The 26,237-nt window shown below is 36.1% G+C and overlaps 1 protein-coding gene across 3 annotated transcripts in view; it reads right to left on the bottom strand.

Annotated features, from left to right (window-relative positions):
• The window catches only part of LNPEP (leucyl and cystinyl aminopeptidase), a 109,375-nt gene that overhangs the window by 14,232 nt on the left and 68,906 nt on the right, over positions 1-26,237 (bottom strand). For all 3 annotated transcript variants that reach the window (XM_024246950.3, XM_063724469.1, XM_054556478.2), the window contains 7 exons: positions 24,929-25,060; positions 19,537-19,668; positions 16,817-16,977; positions 16,501-16,589; positions 9,182-9,365; positions 7,895-8,051; positions 533-717 (listed from right to left, as the gene is read on the bottom strand). In XM_024246950.3, the coding sequence (XP_024102718.2) occupies positions 533-717; positions 7,895-8,051; positions 9,182-9,365; positions 16,501-16,589; positions 16,817-16,977; positions 19,537-19,668; positions 24,929-25,060 (1,040 nt within the window). The remainder of the gene's footprint in view (positions 1-532; positions 718-7,894; positions 8,052-9,181; positions 9,366-16,500; positions 16,590-16,816; positions 16,978-19,536; positions 19,669-24,928; positions 25,061-26,237) is intronic.

Below are 26,237 nucleotides of genomic sequence, written 5' to 3'. Positions count from 1 at the left end.
GCAAGACTCCATCTCCAAAAAAAAAGAAAAGAAAGAAAGAAAGAAATTTTAATGCATGCTATAACATGGAAGAACCTTGAAGACATTATGGTAAATGAAATGAGCCAGTCACAAAAAAGCAAATTCTATATGACTTTACTTATATGAGATATACAGTGTAGTCAAACTCACAAAAACAGGAAGTAGAATAGTGGTTACCAGGGGCTGGTAGGGAGAGGGAGTGAGGAATTATTCAATGGGTACAGAGTTTCAGTTTTGCAAGATGTAAAAGTTCTGAAAATAAGTACACAAGAATATACTTAACACTACTGAACTGTACAGTAAAAAATGGTTAAGACAGTAAATTTTATGTTATGTGTATTTTACCACAATTTTTTAAAGTCTTGTTTGAGAATGCAGATACATAGAGTTCACCTACACTGACACTCAGTTTTATAACATTTATGATCCAGGATGAGAATACCTTGGATTCTGTATATGATGTGAGATAAAGAAAAAGAAGATAATTCATCTGAGTAGAGGTATACTTCACCTTTGAGTTCCATTGGATGCCATCCAGTCATCAAACAGTTTCATGGCAGTAGTAGAGCAGTTCCCCAGGTTGTGGATGCAAGCAAACTCTAGCAAGGCTGACCGAAGCTCTCGCATAGATGGAGTGCCCTCATCAGTCCAAGTTTGTTGTTGAATTTGGTTTTGAAGTAATTTAAATACCCTGGTCTAGAGAGACAAAATAGATTATAAGGGCTTCATAATAATTAGGACAATCAGAAAAAAAATAGGACAATTACAGCCAGGCACAGTGTCTCATGCCTGTAATCCCAGCACATTGGGAGGCTGAGGCGGGCAGATCACCTGAGGTCAGGAGTTTGAGACCATCCTGGCCAACACAGTGAAACATTTGTAGAAAATACAAAAATTAGCCAGGCATGATGGTAGTGCCTGTAATCCCAGCTACTCAGGAGGCTGAGGCAGGAGAAACACTTGAACCCAGGAGGTGGAGGTTGCAGTGAGCTGAGATAGCATCAGTGCATGCCAGCCTGGGCAACAGATCAAGACTCCGCCTCAAAAAAAAAAAAAAAAAAAAAAAAAAACAGGACAATTAGATCTCTTTTCCCCAACATTTATCCAATGAGGAAAAAAAAGGCACAGATATTACTCATTAAATATCAACTGACATATGAAGCCCACATACAGCTGGGATGAAACCATTCAATAATAAAGGCTATGCATAAGGCTGCTATAGCTAAGGGGGACTTTTAGTGATGTTAACTCAGAAAAAAATTAATGACTTTTGTGCAGTAGGGAACCTTTATGCTGCATATACTCAGCTAGAAGTTATTTTCCTGCCAAAAAGTATCACTTATAACCACTGCTGGAAGGAAGTCAGGACTTCCTGACCTTGTGACTTTACAATCTATAAACCTATAAAGCAATGAAAGAAAAATAAACTTCTTTACTGATAGTTAATGTTTAAATGTTTCTCAATCCAATATTAAAGGTATATTTAACATTATCAACTAGTTTGATGTTATAACAAATTAACCAAATTAGCAAGAAAATGAGGCCTGCAGGGAAGAATAGTTGTTTATAGTTTATTTTTTCTCCTAAGTTTTTATTTAAAGAACTTTCAAACCTACAAAAAAAGATAGTACAACACCCATACACCGTTCATCTAGATTCACCAGTTTTTAACACTCTGACACTTGTTTTGTTTTCAAGTGTGTATAACACACACACACATTTGTTTTTTCTTGTTTTAGCTGAACAATATGAAAGTGATATACAGATATGATATTTCATTTATAAATACTTTGGCATGCAACTCACAGATACAGAACATTCTCTTACAGAACCATAATACTTTATCACACTTAAGAAAACTAATAGTTATTCATTAATATCATCCAATCTAGTCCATTGGTATTGGCTGTCATTGCTAAACGTATACTTGCGGTATTAAGGTACTAACAGACGCCTTTTTCATCTCTCTCCAAAATAAAAACACCAAAGCTGTTAATACCACGTTGAAGTATTTCCATTCTGCAAGTTGTGCATGGCAGGTGGGGGTGAGGGCACATGATATTTTAAAAAGCATCATATGCAATATGCTTTTATGAATACCACTAGAAGGAACAAAAATTCTGATATAAAAAATGTTTTTAGGTATTCTTTTTTTTTTGAGATGGAGTCTTGCTCAGTTGCCCAGGCTGGAATGCAGTGGCGTGATCTCGGCTCACTGCAAGCTCTGCCTCCCGGGTTCACGCCATTCTCCTGCTTCAGCCTCCCGAGTAGCTGGGACTACAGGCGCCCGCCACCACATCCGGCTAATTTTTTTTTATTTTTAGTAGAGACGGGGTTTCACCATGTTAGCCAGGATGGTCTCGATCTCCTGACCTCGTGATCCACCTGCCTCAGCCTCCCAAAGTGCTGGGATTACAGGCGTGAGCCACCACACCTGGCCGTTTTTAGGTATTCTTTAGAAAACCTTCATGGCTACATAAGAAGGACCAAAAAGAAAAAAATTCAACAGATACCCCCTCTGAAGGAATCAGCACAGGAGGATTTCTTCCTGCTGGTACTTCTTTACCTCCACCACCATCGTGGCATCTCATCTCAAGTAATCATGTACCACAGATGACCACAAGCAAAACCCTTAACTTGAGAAGTTTAGCTCAAGTTCTTCACAGAACATTGCTTTCTTCCTTTCTTTTAGGTATTGACAGTGAGTACCACTGAATACCACTGTCAATACCTAAAATGAATCCTATTTGGAAATTTTTAAACTATTAAGACCATTATCCTAGCAATGACTTACTGTAAATAAGCATCCTGAGGAGTTGAATATGAGAATGGAAAAAAAAAATCTGCAAGGAAAAGAACTCAAGGTTTGTATAACATGTCAACTCGCTTGTGTTTGTTTCAAAAGCAATGAAACACAGAACAGACACCTTGTGGAATGTGTAAGTGGTAAAGCTTTTGAGTCATTGGGAGGACATGAAGTGGAAAAATACTTGCTATGCTGACAATGCAAGGAACGGACAAGCAATGCAGGGGATCCCACTTGACACACCTGACTGCATTGCTACATGGTGTCTTCACTGGCCTTACCTTCTCAATAGCATTATGATAGAAAACCATCCCAAATTACTGGAGAACAAAAGAAATTTATTTAAATCCTACTCATAACTGTCAAATAGGAACAAATGAAGAATGTGAGAAAAAAAATCACATGCTTGAAATTCTATTTAAAAAAAATCAGTGAAGAACAATGGCAATACTCGTTGAGAGTTTACTAAAACACAAAGGCAGCAATGGAAAGAATGGCACTTGAAGTCTTGGAAGCAAAGGAAATCTGACACTTGAAGATGGCTGTGGCTAATTCCTGAGCAGTTACACCACCGAATTACAGGGAGCAATTTTACTAGTTAGTCTTCATACGAAATCATTAAGGCAAGTTCTCAAAATAGTTGTTTAAATGTATTTCAAATTATAACATAATAAAGTAAAACATTTTAAGAAAGAATAATTATATGATTAGAAAAATCCTGTTATAAAATATCATTTTTATAAGTAATCCAGGTTCATTTTTAATATTAATTAATATTAATGAAGCACAGCATGTGCTTCAAATTACCTTTCCCTTTTAGAAATAAAATGGTATGTTTTTCTAAGGATCCAAATTAATTTTTTTGAAATTTAAGCTCTTTCAACAATAGAATGCAACTCTATGATTTTACAAAGTGAAATGGCAAGTGGAGAGAGGAAATAAATTGATGGGTTATACAAGCTACAAACACTGGATTTGTAATAAAATGCAACAACAACAATATAAAATTATTTTAAAAATAAAACAGACAGGGAAAGATGCTAGCACTTATGTTGTATATTACATTTTGATTTACTGCTTTAATTTTACACTGATATGCCCAGGGAGTTCTTTCCTGGGTCAATTGAGTTTCTTAAAAGTGAAATGTCAGTTTTTATTGCAAAAGGTTTATCCCACCAATGCCTCATATGTAAAAGAATGACAGATTTGTAAGTGATAAAACAGGAATATGGCTAGGATCAGATGTTAACATCAGATGTGAACAATTTAACACAATTGAAATGTGCCTCCAGACCCTACCCATCACAACACCACAGCATCACAAAATGCAGCATATGTCATGTGCAGCCTACACAATAAAATGACCAATAAATGTACATAATGCTTTGGTTCCAATGATATAGAAGTTAATTAGAAATCAGTCTTAGACAGTAATACATTTGAACATCATATCCAAGGATTCATAAATGTCTCCTATCCCAATTCCTAACTGTAGAATTCAGATTTCCTAGTTTGAGAGTATTGATGCTACCAGAATTTTCACCCTAATATTAGAATAAGAATGTTAAAGTGACACGTTCTCCCTCTTGGTGAACTAAAGTTAACTAGGCTTTTAGCTAACCATGTGAAGACACACAGCAGTAAAAGGGCGTCCAATCTTGGAAACACATACTAAGTTTTCTGCCCTTGCTCTCTATCCATCAGTCCCCTAGATCCCTCCTTGAAGTATGTTCCTAATAAACACATATCGGCCCAGAAAGCAGGAAATCATCTGGGATGCAGATGCAGTTCAAAGAAGAGGTAAGTATCAAGTGCTTCCTGAGCACTAAGCTATAAACAGAGTTAACAGGCAAGGAGAAGACTGACTTCTGCCATTATGAAGTTTAACTGAGCAGCTTCAGAGTTGGGAGATATTCTGTCTCCTCACAGGGTATATTCAGAACCAACACTGCCCTTTAATAGTGAAAAAAATGGAGTGATATGCGCTAATCTTATTTATTGCTACCTGTACTAGGTTGAATAGTATCCCTTCAAATTTTGTGTCTGCCTGGGACCTATGAATATGACCTCATTTAGGAATAGGGTCTTTGCAGGCACAATCAAGTTAAGATGAGGTCATACTGAATTATGGTGGGCCTTAATCTAAGAATGGGGCAATTTGGGCACAGAAACACAGGGAGAACACTGTGTTGACAGAGACAAAGGCCATGGTTAGGCACCTACATGCCCAGGAATACCAAGGATTGCTGGCAATCACTTGAAGTTAGGAGAGGGGAATGGAACAGATTCTTCCTCAGAAGGAGCAAACCTTACTCTGCCAATATCTTGATTTTGGCCTTCTAGCTTCCACAACTATGAGAGAATAAATTTCTGTTATTTTAAGACATCAAGTTTGCAATAATTTGTTTTGATAGCCCTAGAAAATTAATATACTACCCCAAATGGTGTTGATATTATACTAATTACCTCAAACATAATTCTATGCAATAAAATATACTGGTCCTGGGGATAACTGGATATCCATACTGAAAAGAATGAATCTTGGTGTCTACCTTACAACACCATCCACAAAAATCAATTCCAGATGGATCATAGATCTAAATGTAAAGGATAAAATAATAAAGTTTTCAGAAGAGAACACAGAATATCTAGCGGTAGGAAAAGATTTCATAAGCTAGATTACATTAAAATTTAAAACTCATATTAATAAAAAATCATTAAGAGAGTAAAAAAAGCAAGATGGAGTGGGAGAAGATATTTGCAAATATACATGACCAACAAAAGATTCATATCTAGGATATATACAGAACTCTTACAAATCAACAAGAAAAAGGCAGGCAATTTAATAGAAAAATAAGCAAAAGATGGGCATTTCACAAAAGAACATCTAATGGTCAATACATATATCAAAAAGAAAATCATCTTCACATCAGTAGAAAAATGTAAATTCAAGTAAAAATTGCAGTACCACTATGCACCTATCCACATGGCTAAAATAAAAAAGATTTAGTGTGAATGATAATTATCAGCAAAGATATAGAGCACCTAGAATTCTCATATACTGCTAAGTGTCAATTGGTACAACTTTGAAGAACTATTTGATAGTACAGTATTAACTATGCATGTGTTATGACTCAATAATCCCATTTCCAGACATATATCCCATAGAAATGCATAAAGACATTCATCGAAGACATCATAGCAGTGCTATTCATGATAGCTCCAAACTACAAATAAAGCAAATGTCTATCAGCAATAGCTGAACTGGTTAACTAATGGCCAATCTCTTTACTATACTAACACTAGAAAGTCAATACTGGATTCTAAGTTTGCCCTAGAGAGATGAGTAAGCTATTTGCATACTTCTTGGAAAGGCACATAAATATTGTTTTAAAAAGTCATTATTAGCATTTTAGATATAAAAAAAATCTCTTAAGTTGACAATTTCATTTTTAGGAGAACAACTAGATGTGGGCCAGTCACTTGAAACCTTAAATGTATGATCTGCAAGCTTTTCAAAAGAATATGACAAGAAGAAAGCTTTAATTTTTCTAAAGGTATCCTGGAAAGACGACGTTGCTAGGACACAAATTAATTTTACAAATAGCAATATAACATAAAGAGAAGTCTTTGGAGTGAAATTTATCTGGGTTTGAATCTCAGCTTTATCACTTACTAGGTAAGTGACTTTAAAGAAGCTATTCTGTCTCCTCGTTTATTTAATGGGGGTAGAAATATCTACCTTGGCACTGTGTGATAATTAAATGAGGTAATCTACATTAAGCACTAAGCACAGTGTGTAAAAGCACTCAAATGCACTTGTTTCTGGTGTGTTTCAATCATTTATTCACTCAACATTTACCGAGTGTCACTACAGGCCAAGTCATGTTCCAGGCACTGGTTTTTATTAAGGCTGCTAGCTGAAAGCCTTATGAAATAGAAAATGATAAAAATCTTAACCATTAGAAGAGACCTCAGAGAATCAACTAACTTAAGCATCTTGCTTATGGATAGGGATGGGGTAACTCCTTTGGGGTCAGATCTGAAACTTTTGGGGGAGAAAAGCTTTTCAAGCTCCATATGGCCACTCTGCCCTGCGTTCCCTCCACTCACTGAGAATCATGCAGGTGATGAGAGAACTGTTCATAGGAGATGCAGGGTAAGGCAATAACAGAGGCAGAAAGAAGGTTGTATACATATGTAACAAACCTACACATTGTGCACATGTACTCTAGAACTTAAAGTATAATTTTAAAAAAATGTTAAAAAAATGATTTAATCCAACCCCTTCCTTTTACCAGTGAGAATACCAAAACCCCAAAAGACTTATTCTAATTCTTCGTCTAATACTGTCTTCCTTTCCCTGAAAGCTGCCTTTTGCCTGGGTCCGTGGGAAATCTCACTAGTTTGTAAAGCAAACTCTGTTGTCAAAATGCGCTGATTCAGAGAATTAGATAAAAACAAATAATTTTTCACTCTCTTCCAAGCTTTTAAAGTCTCAGTCAACAGTTTAATATTAAAAGTATCCAAAATAACAACTGTTAAGATCAGGCAGTTGATATTAAGAAAGGTAAAATGGTCTCTAATACTAAGACTCCTTTAGTGCTTTGCAAAGAAACATATCCACCAGCATCATTATCCTTTAGATAGTTATCAGTAAGAACTCTTAAACAGAATATTCTCAATACAAACATAACTGTCATTTTATAATGACCACTAGAAAATTAATGGGGAGATCTACTTTGCAAAAGGGCCTATTTCAAACATTCATCATGTAAAAATAAAACAGGATCTGAATAGAGAAATATTATTCTCATGTGACCTCATTTTGACAGTGGTGTCAAATGTCTGTATTTTGATATTCAAACAAGACCATATCATACTAAGCCTTTATCAGCTCTTCATCATAAGCAACATCTTGATTTTAAGTAAAGATTTCACAAGCAGGAAAGTGAAGAAAATGGAATTTCACTGGTTGCTTTTTCAGCCTATTACTGGCTGAAAATGGAACCGTGAATAACAGTATTGAAGATAAACAGCAAGAAGCTGGCAAAAAGGCACACTTACCACCAGTCTTGAGGCCAGATCCATGTATCCCAGTTTTTCAAGGAGGTTATAGATGAGGTCTGTCTGAAACAGGGCTTCAGTGATGGGTGCAGTATGGTTCTCATTTCCAAGATAATTAATCAAATCAAAGGCCCTCTTGAGAGGTACCTTGCCTAGGCTGAAGGATAAAAGAACAGGAAAAGTGAATATGCAGAGACACACAGAAGAACTCTATGCATGCTAAGAGAGAAACTTAGGGTTAGATGGTGAGTCTTGAAGACCAAAAATTTAAACTTACAGTGGCATTCTGTAAAGTTAAGCTAAATATGATTATCTCTGATTAAGTTCATGTGGCCCAAGATTAAAGGGGCATTTCAAGAGAAAGACAAACAATAGCTCATTTTTTTTTAAATTCCTAAGTCTCCTGTAAATTGCTACTAACTCAGCAAAAGTGTAATATCTTGGGTTAGAAAAGATGAATAGTACTAATTTTATTTATTAATTAGTTATATTTGCCAGGAAAGAGAGTATAGCATAGAAAGTATCTGATTTTTTTTTAAATTTTATTTGTTGGTTTAATGGGAATTTGTTTTTCAAACTTGTTATGACAAGGTCTACTGTGAATTTACAGTGAGTACATTTTTAAAATTAACCATTTTATAGAAAACATAGCAGTAATGGCTAGGATGACATAAGAAGGGCACTTCATAAAAAACGAGACAAAATGGAAATGTCCAGGGAGGTGAGAAGGAACACTTCAGTGACCTCAAGTGTTCCTGTGTTTTTAAGCCTATCATCAATCTAAATTGGTAATATTCTATTCAGAGAATATGTTTACATGAGGTCACTGTCATCCTTGGCTTTGGGATTCTATAATGCATGAGGTGGTTGGGGAGGCAAGCAGTACAAATAAGGTGGCTCCAGCCATCAGAGATGTCCCTCAAAACCAATGCATAAGCACTAAGCTTCATGCTTAAACCAACTGCTGTTTGAAAATAATTATCTTATCAAATAAAATAGAGCTTGAACTCCTGTATCAGTTTAGTCAACAAAATACGTATCCTGTTTTTGATATCTAGTCTTGAATTATTATTAAAACCTGTTTCATTTAACTGTTCAGTATGTTTGTAGCTAATGTTTTATAAAGTCCCTGGAGGCAAAGAACACATCTTATATTTTCCCAATCCTCCAAAATGAATTGTGCCAACCAATACATGCTAGTTCTTTCAAACTGTTTTTCATATATGTTCTTTACCTCAATGACACTTGTTTAAAAAAAGAAAAAACCTCAAACTAAGTATACTCTACCCTGCAAGTTCAAAGATGTTGTTGATAAGGTTGGCTCGGTCTTTGTCACTCAGAACATAAGGATTTATTTTCAACTGATGGATTAGTGCTTCCCAATCATCATCTGCATAGTGTACAATATAATAACCATTCATGTTTATATTCACTTTGACCCACAGCACTTCTTCTGTAAGATTGATGACACCTAATGGAAACCAAAAAATGAGAGATTGAGAGAGAAGACAATTGGACAAGAAAAAAAAATTATGAGTGCTTTGTTTTTAAGTTAGTTTATTTTTATATTTAATAATCATTCTAGTAAGAAAAAAATGCCTGTCTCCAAGTACAGTTATTTTCACGTTAGTGAAGGTCAAGACATTCATTTAACAATTATTTACTTACTGTGCAATATTGGCTGTAAGCTAGGCGCTGGAAATCAAATGGTGAATAAGATATGTCTCTGCTTTTAGAGATCTCACAGTCTAAAGTAAACAGGCAAGTACAATATCATACAAGCGCTATTGACAGATAAAGAAAAGACAGCATTCAACGAATGCACATACAAAAAATGCTTCACTCTCCCAGGGAAAGTTAGGAGCAATTTCTTGGAAGAAATGACATCTAAGTTGTCATTCTTCTAAGAGACCTCAAAATATTTAGGTGTTGGCCAAGTGAAGAAGATATAGTAGGGAACCCTAGTGCTCAAGGCCCAGAGAGAAAGTATACATGTTATCCATGCACTGAACTGGCTCCCAAGTTCATTATGGCTAGAGGAAAGAGGGAGGGAGAAAGTAAAGGTGCAGGATGAGGCAGCAGGGGAAGACAGTGAGAGAGCTGTGTAAAATGTGTCCCATTTTGGCCTCTGTCTTTTGTCATGTTAGCAATGGAAGAACAAACAAAGCCATTTAGAAAAGTCACATTATTTAAAGCTAGCAAAATAAACATTAGGGAAGGCTTAAGATTGCATAAGGGACAAATAAGAAGTAATAGGGTTAAAATAATAGGAAAGGATAGGCACTTTTGGGGTCTCTACTATAAATGCTGAGAGAACTGTTAGAAATTTCCATGGAATTATGTCAACTAATGTACCAATAATGAAGCGCTGAGAGTTAACTGACCACAAAATATATGTATGAATTTTTAAAATCCTTAAAACTGCTAATGAGGAAATGTCTTTTAAAGTTGGCAACAAGGATGCAGACTTAATTTTCATAGGAGTATGCTTCTAAGCATCTTGAGGTTTACTATTATTTAATAGAATATAAGCTACATAAGCTTACTATTTTGCTTACTGCTAACGCCTCAGCCCCTATAACAATGACCTAGCAGGTACTCAACAAATACCGTTGAATTAGTCAGGGAATGAATAAATAATGACTATGTCACAATAAATAGTTTTAAATCAAGTGTAGATAAAGGTTTGTAGATATTTATTATATAATTTTTACCCCCTTTTAAAGTAACAAATACTTAAAAATTTTTTTAATTGTAAGAAAAAGAAGAGTAAAGAATAATCTAAAGTCAGACAATGATACCATTTTGGAATGCATTTCTTGCCAAGTTTTTGTCTTATACTTGTTTTTAATATTTTATACAGCAGATCTATATGCATTTATTTTATCCTTTTTCACCCGTCAGACCCCCCCCACCACATTTTTCCATTGTCTTCATAAGCAGTGTTCAAATATCTGCATAATATTTCAAGTTTATCCAATCTATTTTGAACAATTTAGGCTGTTTTAAAATGTTCACTATCATTATAATTCTGTAGTGAAACTTTTTTATATAAAATGCTTTATAAATATGTTTTCAACCTAAAGATTATATATTAGTACCTGAAGCCTTAGCTTAGGTACTAAAGATTATATATCAGTACCTGAAACATTACGATTTATCAACTTCAAAAACATGAGTTATTCAAATGTATCAGATGCCCTTAATATCTTTGTTATTCCAATTATATTGATACTGCAAAAGATGTTTAAGATGAAAAAGACATTCTGATCATGTCTTAACAGGACATAATAAGCTAAGCAGTCTTTCTTACTAAAAAAAGTCCATACTTATTTCTGTTATATTGCTGATACAGCAACAGATGGGAAAGATCAGTTAAATAAGGTTTATTCCTTTTTCGAGGGCAGAATGCAGTTTTAAGGGATACTTGTGATGGCAGCAGTGGCTGCTCCAAGTTGGAGCCATTTTTAGCAAACCTATGACTAAGGAAATTAACTTTATCATTAGCTAATCCAAAAATATCAACACTCTCCAGGTCACCAAACACTATATCCTATGGAGCTTTTATCAAGAAAGAACCCTGGGGCTGGGCATGGTAGCTCACACCTGTAATCCCAGCACTCTGAGAGACCAAGGCAGTAGGATCACTTGAGCCCAGGAGTTTGAGAGAAGCCTGGACAACATAGTGAGACATCATCTTTACAAAAAATAAAAATTAGCCAGCATGGTGACACATGTCTGCAGTCCCAGCTACTCAGGAGGCTGAGGCAGGAGTATCACTTGAGGTCAAGTATCACTAGGTCAAGGCTGCAGTGAGCTATGATTGTGCCACTGTACCTTAGCCTGGGTGACAGAGCAGGACCCTGTCTCTAATAAAAACAAAGGTAAAGAAAATAAACAAACAACCCCAGGAAGAAGGGCTACAGAGACCCAAATCTCCCTTGCCCATAAAAGGAGACAAGAAATGATGGCTATGACAATTGTTCCACTAGATGGATGCAGAAAACATTGAAATACACACGGAATATCTTGGTTGATAAGCAGCTTGCCATGTTGTAAACCTAGCCAAGCCCAGATGGTAAAGAGGAGGGACACAGCTGGGAATATACTTGAAATTATTACTGTCATCAAGATGACACAACATAAAGCCGTATAGCCAACAGCACAAAGATAGACAGAGTTATCATTTAAAGAATCAACATTATTAGTCTCCTTCAGTTCTTCTGAATGATCCAGAATGGTGGACCTTAAAACCACAGGTATTTAAAAAGAATAGCTTTGCACACAAGGGAAGTAACTACATCCTGCAGCTCAAATGTGGATGAGGCTACCCTCATATGTTTTTAATTTACTATAATCATTAACAGATTAACACTTCAATTTTCAGTCTATAGAGTAGCAAAAAAGAGTGAGCAACTGCAATATTAAATGGCAGAAGCCCAGATGAAGTAATCTAACAGTGATTTTTAAAAACCATTTGTCAATGAGCTACAAAAATCAACTACTGTTTTACAAAAAAATTAAAGTTCTGAAACTAAAAAACATGTTTTTACTACAAAGTTACAAAATTTCCTGTACAGTTTGCTCCAGAGGGCTAGCATCATACATGCTATTGAACTTTATCACTCCTGTTCAAAAGCATTCCCTTCTCTAATACCCCTTTCTTTCTCCTTTACTTTATTAGGGGAAAAAAAGGCAAGAGCAGAGAATGGCACATGATAAATATTTTAATTACTATATGCCCTTCCTTCTTTCATCCTAATTACCTTTTCTTCCAATGACATATCTTTAACTTTCACAGCAGTATTTCTGATAGTGATATCCATTTGGAAACATGAACGTTTTGCATTAGATTTAATATGAAAATCTGCTATAGTTAAAGATCTTAGGTCTGAGTAAAATGTGGATAAGAAAGAGACAGAGAGAGGGAGGAAGAAAGGGAAGAGGGAAACTTTTAAAAATATAATTTCCTCAATATGTAAACTGGAAAAATGGCCCCATCAGCATTTCTTGTGCACAATAAATATTAATTGTTCAAAATTCATGTATGTGAGAAAAGGAGACAAATACACTGACCAAACATAACTCCTATATACAACTGAACTAATGAACTAACCCAACAACCCTTGAATTAGAACACGTGAAAATATATTTTAAAAAAGAAAGAAAATATATTAAAGATTTGACCAACCATCAAGCATCAAAATAATACACTATACTAAAGTATTACAGCATAAAAGAAGCCTGAAGTCACCCTCTCTGCTACCTTTCTTTTGAGAATAGAAAAGATAAAAATGCAGTTAAATTAAGAGTAATTCTCATTGGAGCATTAGGAACCAAGAAGGCTCAGCTGTCCTCAGGGTCAAACGTAAGGACAGAAGTTTTCATGTGGACTCTCTAAACCTGAAATGGCAGGAATTAAAATAGCAGCAGCAGCAAGGGAAATAACACAGTTGAGAAGAGGAAGTAACAGACACTACTTTCATCATGTATTGGCCCAGTTCCAGCTCTAGATTAAATCAATTATATTCTAGTGAATTTTGTATATTCCTCTTTACTAAGAAGAGGAAGAGAAAAAGAAAACATCATTTTATCAGGCTTTGCATGTTCTTTTCCTAGAAATTTTTATAGTGAGACTGGAGTCACTTCATTATGGACTAAAATTTACTAATTCGTTAAGTTTTTGAGTGCCTACTGAGTGCTAAAAGTGATTTACAGTGATTCATATAGCCATGATCACTACTGTCAATGGGGGAAATACCTAATATGAGGATAGATACGAGTGAACAGTACTTACAGTATATTATGAGTGGAGAAGTAGAGAATGTTAATAAAAATCCTAAGTAGGGCATCTAAACTGTCTTCAGGGAAGGAAAGGTTTCCTGGAGCAAGCAATGGCTGAGCTAAGATCTGAAGAATAAACAGGAGTAGGCCAAGGGAGTGAGGAGGCAAGGGTGTTCTTTAAGGAGAGAAAATAGCATATGCAAAGACCTAAAGAGGCAGTATGGCATGTTTGAGTTGCTGATAGAATTTCTGTGCGGCAAAAGCAGAGAATGCCAGGTAAGGGCCTAGAAGGCTAAAGCAGTAAAATATGAGCTAGTCTATGGGGTTAAACTCTCAAAAAGAGCTTAACAAGCTCAGAAGTAAACTCAGGAAAAGAGTAAAGAGGAGGCTGGGCACGGTGGCTCACGCTTGTAATCCCAGCACTTTGGGAGGCCGAGGCAGGTGGATCACGAGGTCAGGAGATCGAGACCATGGTGAAACCCCATCTCTACTAAAAATATAAAAAATTAGCCGGGCGTGGTGGTGGGCACCTGTAGTCCCAGCTACTCAGAAGGCTGAGGCAGAAGAATGACTTGAACCCGGGAGGCGGAGCTTGCAGTGAGCTGAGATCGCGCCACTGCACTCCAGCCTGAGCGACAGAGCGAGACTCCGTCTCACAAAAAAAAAAAAAAAAAAAAGAGTAAAGAGGAGCCAGGTGCGGTGGCTCATGCCTGTAATCCCAACACTTTGGGAAGCCAAAGCAGGAGGATCACTTGAGGCCAGGGGTTTGAGACCAGCCTGGGCAACATAGTGAGGCCCTGTGTCTACAAAAAATACAAAAATTAAGCCAAGCATGGTGATACATGCCTGTGGTCCTAACTTCTTGGCAGGCTGAGGGAGGAGGATTGCTTGAACCCAGGGGTTTGAGGCTGCAGTGGGCTATGATATTGTCACTGCACTCCAGCCTGGGCAAGAGAGCAAGACTCCAACTCAAAAAAAAAAAAAAAAAAAAACAAGAAAAAACAAACAAACAAAAATCAACCAACCAAACAAAAAAACAGATAATAAAAGCAGATTTCTTATTGCCCAATTATTTCTAATAGCACTAAAAATTAATATACTATCAGAAAGTTTGCAAAATTTCCTTATTAGTTTCTTGCGAATACTCCAGCCATGTTTTGGCTGTGCTTCAGGATATAGGGAGATGGGGTTATTTGTTCTCTCTTGGGTCAGAGACTATCCTTTTAGGGCTCATTCAAAGTTAGAGTTTTGTTTACTCAAAGACAGTAGCAATTCCTTGTACTTCCAGCTATGCTATCAAAGATATGATGACATTACCAACTACCACTAGGATTTTAAATAATTAGATTGTTGCTGCTTTAACACTCCACTATGGTAAAACTGCAATGAAACTGGCATATTCATGTATTTCAGGTGGCATTATCGACTGTAACTACACAATAAAAAGGACGATTTAGTTATATGTACCAAATCACAAAAGGTACTGCAGTCTTCATTTTTGAAAAGCATTCCTTAAAAAATTTCATATAATGGAAAAACCTTTAAGATTTGAAATATTTAATTAAGGCAATATTTTATAACAACAAATGGTGAATCAAGTAGGTTAAGTCAATTACTATATATGTTAAGTTAAAAAAGGCAAGACACAGAAATCATATATACATAATGATTTTGACTAAGTACAAATATTTATTTAAAATGACTATAAACAAATAATCATAAGAATAGTTTTGATAGGGTAATAAGATTTGCTCTCCATCTTCCAGGTTTTATGTAATACAGATATATTATATTAAAGATTTACTTTTTCAATAACGTTAGTGATAGTTAACATTAATACAGCACATAATACGTGCCAGGCATTGTTCTAGGTGCTTCATATAAATGAACTCATTTAATCCGCACCACAACTACATAAAGTAAGTATAATTACTATCTCTTTTGTACAGCTGAGGGAATGAGGCTCACATAACTCGCCTAAAATCATATAAGTGATCAATGGTACTGCTAAGAATTGAACCTGGCAGTCTCCAAAGTCTCATTCCCTGACCACTAAGCTACACTCACCCCTCAAAAATATAGGCTTTGACACCAGATCCAAATTCAAATGAGAAATTTTCCCTTTTCATCAATCCAAAGCATCACTAACAGGTCCTACAGAACCCAAGAGCCTTGTGTTTCTTTAGGATGTAAATTAAAAGGAAGATATGTGGTGTGACATTCATAGTAGTATTTAACAAATGGCCCAAAACTATATTTCAATTGCTTTTTATATTGTAGGTCAGCATACACCATGTTTATATTTTACTATTCCCCTCCCCCTTGCTATCATAGTTTCTTGCCCCATTTTCTTGTTCCCCAAAACATATACTATGTCGGCAGGGCATATAGCAATAACTATTTACTCTAAATCCGATCATGAATAAACCTCAATTATACACACAAATCATTTAGGGTGTATCTTATTAAAATGCAGTTGCCTCAGCCCAACCCTAGACAGTAGACAGCAGAGGATACTTTAAGAAACTCCTCTTATTTTGTAACAAAATATTAATCTTGGGTACAAAAACATGGCATTCGCTATTTTCTTTCAGGAATGCCAGTACATTCTCTGCAAACTTTTGTACCTTATTTCACATGGCTAAAAGCCAGTTTTGTGCATGATATACAGAATCAATCTCACAATAGTCACATCTTGTATATGTAACTCATAAAACCAGTTTAGAGAGTGTGCACACTGGAAAGTGTAATCTTATATATGCACTCTGATCAGATTTTTAAAATTATGCCATTTCCAATCAGAACTGTCATTATAGTCAAACCTGATTTCTTATCCAGTAATGATACCGATTGATATTTTGAATAATTTCTTCCTTCAGTGACATAGGATAGTGGAATATGCCACAGGTAGCTGTAAAGACAAAATATTGGAAAATTACTATTCTTTCAGTTAGTTACATATGATTTGTTGTTTTTTTTTTTTTTTTAAAATTTGGTAGGAAGGTTAACTTTGTTAAGCTATTCCTAGGAAGGGATAATCTTGTTAGGTTTCACAAGAACTTATGATTATAAAACACTTAAAAATATTTCCACCTGAGGGTGCAAAAGAGATGGCATGAAAAGAAAGAGGGCATGTACCTTGTATCTGAAGGCTGAATTTCAGGCTTCATATTTAAAAAGAATCTCTCTTGTTGTATAAAAAGTTCCTTTCCTTTCTTTTGAACAGTCACTAAAGGAAATCCTTTCTGCAGGGTCCAGGTTTTCATCATTCTCTTTACATCTAGTGTTTGGTTTGTGACCTATAAAATATATATATATATATATACATATATACACACACACACATATATATAAAACTCTTTTTCCTTAAAAATAAAAATTGGTTTAAAAAATTTTACATTTTAATTTATCTGTACCCTTCCCTCTTTTCCTACCATCTATAAAGACTACATTTAATGTTAATATAAAAAAGAAACATGAATGTTGAGTTTACACTTCTAATCTAGGTAAATGAGCAACTGCTAAAAGGAATGTAACCTGGAACAGAGCTAAGTGATAGCTAAGGGAGTGAGGGAGGCACTAGGTTGAGAAGTGGCACATATATCAACCAACTAAGAGTTCATTAAAATCCCTAAATTCATCAAGATTAAAATCCCTAAGAAGGTATAAGTATTCTTTCAAATCACAATACTAACATCTAGAAGATATGAATAATGATATACAGTCTAGAATCAGAAACATTGCTACTCAATCCTGTGAAGCACCTGAGTCTGGGTTTCTCTTTATGCTCCTACCCTCCACCTCCATAATGATAGTCTCTTAGGACCTAATACTGTGGGAGTGCCAGGGAGCAGCGGCAGCAGAAGAGTGACATATGAACAGGTCAGTTGCCTTAAGTCTTTCTAGAAAACAGTGGTAAACTACTTTGGTGGTCACAGTCCTTCTTTCCCAGAAAATATATGAAGTTATCTATAAAATCTAGAACCTAGTGTCAGAGCTTTGCAGACCCTCTAAGGCCCAAAGCCCCTAAGACATCTAGTATCAATAAACTAAGAAGCAATTTTTGAACAACAGTCTCTTTAAAGGTGGGTTAAACTCAGGATTCAAATTATTTTTCTAGATTATATATGAATTTGAATTGTAAGCAACAAAGTCATGATGTACCTAAATTGATAAAATCACTCTACTATGGCAGGCCTCACCTCAATCACCATATGCCCATTTATTTAAAGCACAAAAGGATGGAGCAAATCTTCCCATTTTAATTAATCTTATATTTATCATGGCTCTGACCTATTTATTTCTGAACCACAGGATTAGAAGAAAATAAGCTTGCTTAAAACCAAGGTGCTTTTGGGTGTCGAAGCAGTATTGAAGTGAAGAGGCCAATGCATAATTTGATGTAGGTGCTGAAAAACCTGAGGATACTGTTAGAAACTAGTTTGGCATAGAAAAACACCATGATGCAAAAGTTGCAGTCAATGAGAAAGGCAGAAATATGTTCTAAATGCCAACAGATAAGACAGTAAGTATAAAGTAAACAATGTGGCTTTCAATTGAAATGCTACTATACGATCAGAGGAAAAAAACAATGATTTGGGAACAACTGTTAGGTAATAAGTTCTCAAAGAGAATTCAGAGAGTAGGGAAGGTATATCTTCTGGGCAAAAGACTAACAGCTAGAAAGTATCAGGATTCAGATGAGGCAAAGAAGCAGTAAGAGTGTATGAGAAAGATCCAGAGCAGGGGTTCCTAACCTAGAGTCAATTAAACTTTGAAACTGTGTGTGATGTTCTGCACATATGTGGTTTTTCTGAGTAATATGGCCGGAACTTTCATCAAATTTCCAAATAAGTCTGTGATCTTTCTTTCTTTTTTTTTGAGACACAGTCTGGCTCTGTCACCTAGGCTGGAGTGCAGTGGTGCAGTCTCGGCTCACTGCAACCTCTGCTTACCAGATTCAAACGATTCTCCTGCCTCAGCCTCCCAAGTAGCTGAGACTACAGGCATGTGCCACCACGTTGGCTAATTTTTGTACTTTTAGTGGAGACGGGGTTTCACCATATTGGCCAGGCTGGTCTCGAACTCCTGATCTCATGATCTGCCCCCCCTTGGCCTCCCAAAGTGCTTGGATTACAGGCGTGAGCCACCATGCCCAGTCAAATCTGTGATCTTTCAAAGTATTATGACCCATCAATCTAAATCAGGGTAACAAACACAAATGCTTATAAGGGTTTTGCAGTCAGTATACACGCATGAAGCAGCCCGGGTTCATGTGCTGCTTTGAAGTATAACTTCTACATAATTACACTGCTTGCTAGAATATTTCCAGCAATGACAAAATTCCAACAGCAAAATCATCCAAGGGTAATATGCAGTCATCATCTACTGTGATGTATCATCTACTCTGGAGGAACAGTCACAAAGGCAAGAGATTCATAGAGCAGAGTACAGAATCGTTCAAAAGAGGCAGAAAAACTAAAAAAGGGTAAGGATAGGAAAAGAGATTTCTGGAAAAAAAGTCAAATAATGAAAATATAGTAATATTCATTAATACGGAGAAGACAACTTTCCTACAAAAATAGGAATAGAAGTTAAGGTACAGGAAAAAAACCCCCAAAAAACTGGCTACCCAAGCCCACACACGTCTTTTCCAACAACTAAGAACAGCACTCCCACTTCTTGACATAAAATTTAGTGCTCCATTCATAAATATTTATATAGCAAGCTCCATCCCCCCTTTCTTAAATAACTATGCTTTGTACCACAGATTAACTTACACACATGCTAAAAAGTATAAATAGACGAACTCCTCTCTTTTTACAGTAAGAGCTAAATAAATTACCCAGGTCACTTACCTCATTAAAACTATCCCACAGATCATCACTTTGAATTGATGCATAGCTGTGATTATGCAGGTAAAGGATAACAGCATGTTGAAACACGTCTTCACTAAGGTAAGTTTTCAGCATCAACAGGAGAGAAGCTCCCTATTGAAAAAAAAAAGTGAGGAAAAAGAAAGAAAATAATAGAATACTACAGATTATCAAATTGGGAATCTAAAATTCGAACTATAGTCATTCTAAAAATTTACTTTCATATGTAGAACTTAGTTATAATATACTGCTACTTAGTCTCATATAACTAGATGTGGACAGTGTTCAACTGTCTTAAAATTATTTTAAAGGATTTGAAAAAGAATTAATGAGTAGATTCCCATGTGCACTATTCTAACCATGAGTCATTCTGTGTGGTCTATTGGTATACTCACTGTTTCAGTGTTAGTGTTGAAAAGCTAAGTATTTATAAAAACATTTTAATAGAAAAACATGCCAAATTTTCTGTGGCACCCACACCTCCATCCCCAGTGCTTAAATCACCCATTGAATTCATGAGCACACACTGCTGGAGACACAATAAATTGACAAGGCTCTCAAAAGTCTCCCTGCTAGGAAGGTCATTAATTTCTTATTTTAGTATATTGTGTTGTGAAGTAACCAGAATCTCTCTTCTTCCTGCAGAGTCACTTCAAATGCTTGGAACTAACAAATGTATAGGGCAGTGAGCATAATATTAAGGCCACGCTATATCTATTGATGTACATGTCATCATTCCCAATCCTGAAATAAGCACCACCTCTTCTGTGAAGCCCTTCCCGGTTTGAAATAGAAATCACATTTCTCCATCTTCAATACAATTTATATGGCATCCTGTATCTGTTACACACTTATTTCCTCATCTATGCTATAAGCTAACTGAGAGGAAAAAGTGAAAACTCAACTCCAATGACAAAAACAATGCCCACTACATAGTAGGCACTCTAGTAGTTTTTGAATGAATTTCACTTTTGATAAAAATGGAGTAATGTCAAGATTATTGTACACATAACTAAATTATTACCTATTACTCTCATTTCTATATCACACTTCATAGCTATTACTTGTTCAATAAATTTAAGTACTCACTGTTGTCCCCAACAGTCCTTTCTCTTCTGCATCACCAACTTTTCCCTTCATACTGTAACACGCCCATTAACAAAACAAAAACGATGTAACATTCCTAATTTTAAACAAATAAAAGACTCTCTACCTTTCCCTAACTTCACCCTCCTCGTTACCATGCTGTTTTTTTGTTCCCCCATTGTAGTAAAACTCCTCAAAAGAGTTGTCCTCAATTTGCCATCTCCATTTGCTCTCTTTCCATTTTCTCCTGAGCCATCTTCTAATCATCACTCTACTGTATTTATTTATTTATTTATTTTGAGACGAAGTCTCACTCTTGTCACCCACGCTGGAGTGCAATGGTGCGACCTCCACTCACTACAACCTCCACCTCCTGGGTTCAAGCGATTCTTCTGCTTCAGCCTCCTGAGTAGCTGGGATTACAGGCACCACCACCACGCCCAGCTAATTTTTGTATTTTTAGTAGAGACGGGGTTTCACCATGTTGGACAGACTGTTCTTGAACTCCTGACCTCAGGTGATCCACCCACCTCGGCCTCCCAAAGTGCTGGGATTACAGGCATGAGCTACCATGCCCGGCCGGAAGTATTTTTATCAAGGTCACCGGTAAACTTCCTGGTGCCATACAAATGTGAATTCTCAGGCTCATCTTATCAACCTATTGATAGCATTTGATATAAATGATCACCTGCTCCTCCTTGAGAGCTGCAGTACACTACTCTTGATTCTCTCCCTATTCACTGGCCATCCTTCTCAGTCTCTTCTACTGAATCCTCCTCATCTTCCAATGAGGAAAGTGTGTCCTCGCATCTGATCTTTGGACCCCTTTTCTCTGTCTAAATTTCCTTCCTAGTTGATCTCCCAACTCCAAGGTTTCCAAATGATCCCCTGATTTATATATCTAATCAGACTTCTTCCCCCTTGAATTTCAGACCCATATCCAACTGCCTGTGTGGTATCTCCATTTGGATATCTAATCAATATCTCATACTCACTCAGAAATGGAAGTTTCTTCCCCCTTCTTTCCCTAAACCTACTTCTAAAGCAGTCTTCTCCATTTCAGCAAATGGCAACTCCATTTTTCCAGTTGTTCAGGTAAAAATCTTAAAGTTGCCCTGACCCCTCTCTTGTATTTCATATCTAATCCATGAACAAATTCTACTGGATCAATCTTTAAAATACACTCCAAGTCCAGTTGTATCTCCATCACCTTCACAACTTCCACCCTTGTCCAGGCTACCATTATCTCGCCACCCATCTATTACAATAACTTCCTAACTAGTCCTCTTTACTCCATGTACTGTTGAAGACTAGAGTGATCTTTTACAAAATAAGCCATATCATGTTACTTCCCTGATCAAATTGCTTTTCATTTCACTGAGAATAAAATTAAGGTCCTTACTATGGCTTAGCAGACCCTATAATAATCTGGTCTCTTACAGTCCCTCTAACTTCATCTACTACTTTCTCCTCTGCTTACTCTACTTCAGATAACACTGGATCCTTGCTGGTGCTTGAACATGCAAAGCAACCTTTTATCTCAATCTCGTATCTCTCTCAATCTCATATCTCATGTGGGGGTCCCCAAGACCAGTTCCAGGTTTGATGATGCACTAGAAGGATTCACAGAACTCAGCATATAGTCATACTCACTGCTATGATTTATTACGGTGAAAAGATATGAAGTAAAATCAGCTAAGAAAAAAGATGCATGGGGCAAAGTCCAGAGGAAACCAGGCACAAACTTCCAAGTCCTCTCCCAATGAAGTCATGCAGGATGCACTTAATTCCTCCAGAAAGTTGTGACAGCATGTGTGAAATACCATCTACCAGGGATGATCATTAGAGATTCAGCACCCAGGCTGTTTACTGTGGGCTAGTCACGAAGGTACCTTCTGCCTAGCACGTACCAAAACTCCAGACACCCAGAAGGAAATCACATTTTCAGCATAAACTACATTGTTCAGGCACAGTGAGCCACTCTTATCATGCAATAGTGGGAACTTTCCCAAAACCCAAGTTCCCACATGCCACCCAAGGGCCAACCTTGCAAGCAGGTCTTTCAAAGAATAGCAGTCTCAGGCCTCCTACATTAATCTTCTTTTCTGCACACAAGCACTATACATTGGTTATTTCCTCTGCCTGGAATATTCTTCCCCAAGAAAACCACATTCTTCATGCCTTAGGTGGTGTTCAAATGTCACCATACAGGAGGGCTTCTCAACCACATTATATTATAAACGCCATTTCCTTTGTCATTCTCATTTCCCTTATCATGCTTTATTTTCATATTAGCACTTATTACTTAACACAATACCTACTTATTCATTCATTTGTATACAGTCAGTCTCTACCTTTGACCCCTGAAATGGAAACTTCACAAAAGAGACAAAGTCCACCTTCTCCCCTGATATAACCCCAGCACCTAGAACAATGGCTAGTATATGGTTAGTACTTGTAAGATTTGCTAAATGAATGAATTTTTGCAAGGCAGCCTGCATCAGAATTAGGCTTGATGATTATAAAGACCAAACAGAATATGTCTGCTAAACATATTTCCCTGCTGGTGCTTACCTTCTTGCACACAATACTGATAAGTTATCCAGTATCCCACTTCTCTTAATTACACAGAATATTTTTGCCAAATTCCCAATTCTGAAACAAGTAGTTGCCATGTTGACAGGGGTTGACTATGATATGGAAATTACATGTTAAGAAGACACTGAATTCTGGGTTTAGAGGGTTTGGGTCAGTGGCAGACAGAGCTCTGTTATGACTCTGTTCTGTTATTATATACTGAACTTAGAGCATTTTAAGCAGGTTTTCAAATCCTGAAATAACTGCTCTAAGTTTGGTATAATAACAGAACCTCAAGTTTTAAATTTTCTTTATTGACAGGTCCACTACGGTCTTCAAAAATCACACCAGTAGCTCTAATTGGAATGGATTTAATATACCTAACTGAACTTCTGATTTTCTTGTTTGTTAATAGTACCTGTACAATAATTCTTCTTGTCAGTCAGGTTTGAACCTGAAAAACATTTCTGCCTCTTTCTTTACTGGGCTTACCCTGTCACTAATACTTTAAGTACTTTCCCTGCCCAGTATTTTTTATACCCATTGTTTTCTTTCCACCCTTACCAGCACTCCTTATTTCAAACTTTTACCATTTCATGCCTGGACTTCAGCAGCAATTTCCTGACTTTACGTTTCTCCCCACTTAAATCTACTTTGTAAACTGAAACCAATTTACTTTTCCTAAATAGTAACTTTAATCAAGTCATTCCTCTGTTCAAAAGTCTTTTCAAGCTTCCTATTGGATAGGAAAAAATAATTCCTTATGGTATCCAGAGCCTTCTACAACTGGACCCCACTCAACTTTCTCTTCTTTTCCCTCTTCACGTGTGGCTTCCACTGCGGTCAAACACTGACTCTCTGAAAAAACATCACTTGCCCATTAGTACTTCATTTTCTTTGCAGACTTCATTGTTCCATTCCTGCCCTACCCTATACTTCACATTCCTCTTTACCTATATTTTAATTATTTAAGCCAACTCAATTCCCATTTACCTCCCAAAAGTTTCTCTTCATTATCCTAGGCAAAAATTCTGTCCCACTCAGCACATACTACCTCTCTTATTGCTCCACAAGTACCAACCACCTGAACTTTCAGCTACTTGATGACATAGACTGTATCTCACACATTTTGTGTATTTTCTTCTCTATCTTGTCTGACAGCCATAACATTCATCCCTCCTCACAACATAAATGTGAATGACACTGTTATTGCTATTCTTCCATTCTCTGACCTATGGTGATCCGAATGGGGTTTAACATTCTGCCTTTTCTTTACCTTGAAACGCAGGGCGTGTGTTTCAGATTCTAAAATCTAATCTTCAGTTCTTAAAATCTCTTTTTGCTTACTTGTTTTGGCAATCCTGACTTGACAGCATACCTCAATTCTGAGTAACACAGCCAAGAGCTTGTTTAGGACCTTCCCTGAACATATTCTACCTGTAGATCTGGAGAGTAAACTGACTTTAAAAGATGCATTGCTATAAGATCTGGTTAATTGTCTGGAATACTAGTCATACAACTTAAATGAGAGTCAGAGAAAGAAAAAAACCCACAAAAAAGTTATGACCAAGATTTATGCAGAAGCAAACATTTTATAGTTTACCATTAATACCTGAAAAAAATTTAATCTTTAAAATAATCTAAATCACACAGCTTGCTCACATACGAAATTTCAAACCCACTCCAGCTACCTTTTTGTTCACAGCAATACCTTAAAATAGGAAAGAGAATCAAACATTTCTTCAATTTGTACTGAAGACTGAACAGATGATGATATTGGATGAGATGAATTTAAGGAATCTTTCTTCATGGTTTTAAATCGAGCATCTAAGAAATCTTCATACTGTTAAAAAATGAAAAGATTAGAATATCACAAGTAGTATCAAATGCAAAAGTATAGTAAATTATTTATATGAATTAGACTAGTGTGCAAGATTATTAGGAAAAAATGACCAGCATCACTAAACTTCAGGATATATAAGCTTTCAAAAATGTAGGAAGATTGTAAACTTCATGAATATTCCTTAAATTTAAAGATACAATTATAACCTGGCCACATTAAAATTAGCATTTCCTAAACAACAGCATATGGAAAAATTAAGAATCTATTACCAAAGTAAACAAATGCCAACTCTGGGTATCCAAGATGAATATTCTAAAAAGGTTAGCATATATTTTTTAAATGAAACCTGAAATTTAAAAAAAGAAAGAACAAAAACTGGTCCTTATGCTGATTTCTTATATATAGTCTAGAATTTCTACTAAGAAAATATACATTTCCCTTACCTGAGGTCGGTTTCAAATAAAATGTAACTCTTAAATAATTCTTTAAGAGCTCAGCAGATGAGCTCCCCTAGAACATGTATTAGACCTTTTTACACATTCTGGGCACCACCAAGTGGTCAAACTGTGTATCTCATTACTTAAGTAGTATACATGGATTTAGAATATCTTTCTTAGTATTCTAGCTACCACTTGATATTAATTAATATCAATTAATTTCCCCTACCACTTGAAATTTTTCAACAAGCCCTGTCTAAAATTTCAAATCAAAAGCTCTTAAGAGTACTTCTGTTTTAAAAGCCCTCTTGGATTATAACATCAGGAAGTTTAATAGAAAGTCAAAAAATTTGGGGGTTGGAAGGTATCTTTACACTTTCCCACCTATTGTTTGAATTATCTTGACAATATCTGTCATATCATGGCCTACTGTGTTTGAATATCCCTAAGTACTGAAAATATTTCCCAAGAGTCTAATACCATAGTGACACCACTATTATACTTCTCTGTACTGAAACGGTATTCCTTGTCTTTGGAAAAAGGCATAAAATGTGGTTTGTACCTTAAAAAGGGCAAATTATTTATTTGTACCAAGCTATATATCACTATTACAAGAATGTACACAGTGATAATAGAGAAACAGTATTGCTATAAAATGTTTTAATTTTTTATCTAATTTTTACACAGGATAAAAAAGTTTAAATTTTACACAGGATAAAAAAATTTAAATTAGACTTTGC

The sequence above is a fragment of the Pongo abelii genome, chromosome 4 (assembly GCF_028885655.2).
Source record: "Pongo abelii isolate AG06213 chromosome 4, NHGRI_mPonAbe1-v2.0_pri, whole genome shotgun sequence".
Taxonomy (NCBI): domain Eukaryota; kingdom Metazoa; phylum Chordata; class Mammalia; order Primates; family Hominidae; genus Pongo; species Pongo abelii.
This window is presented reverse-complemented; position numbering and strand designations above follow the sequence as displayed.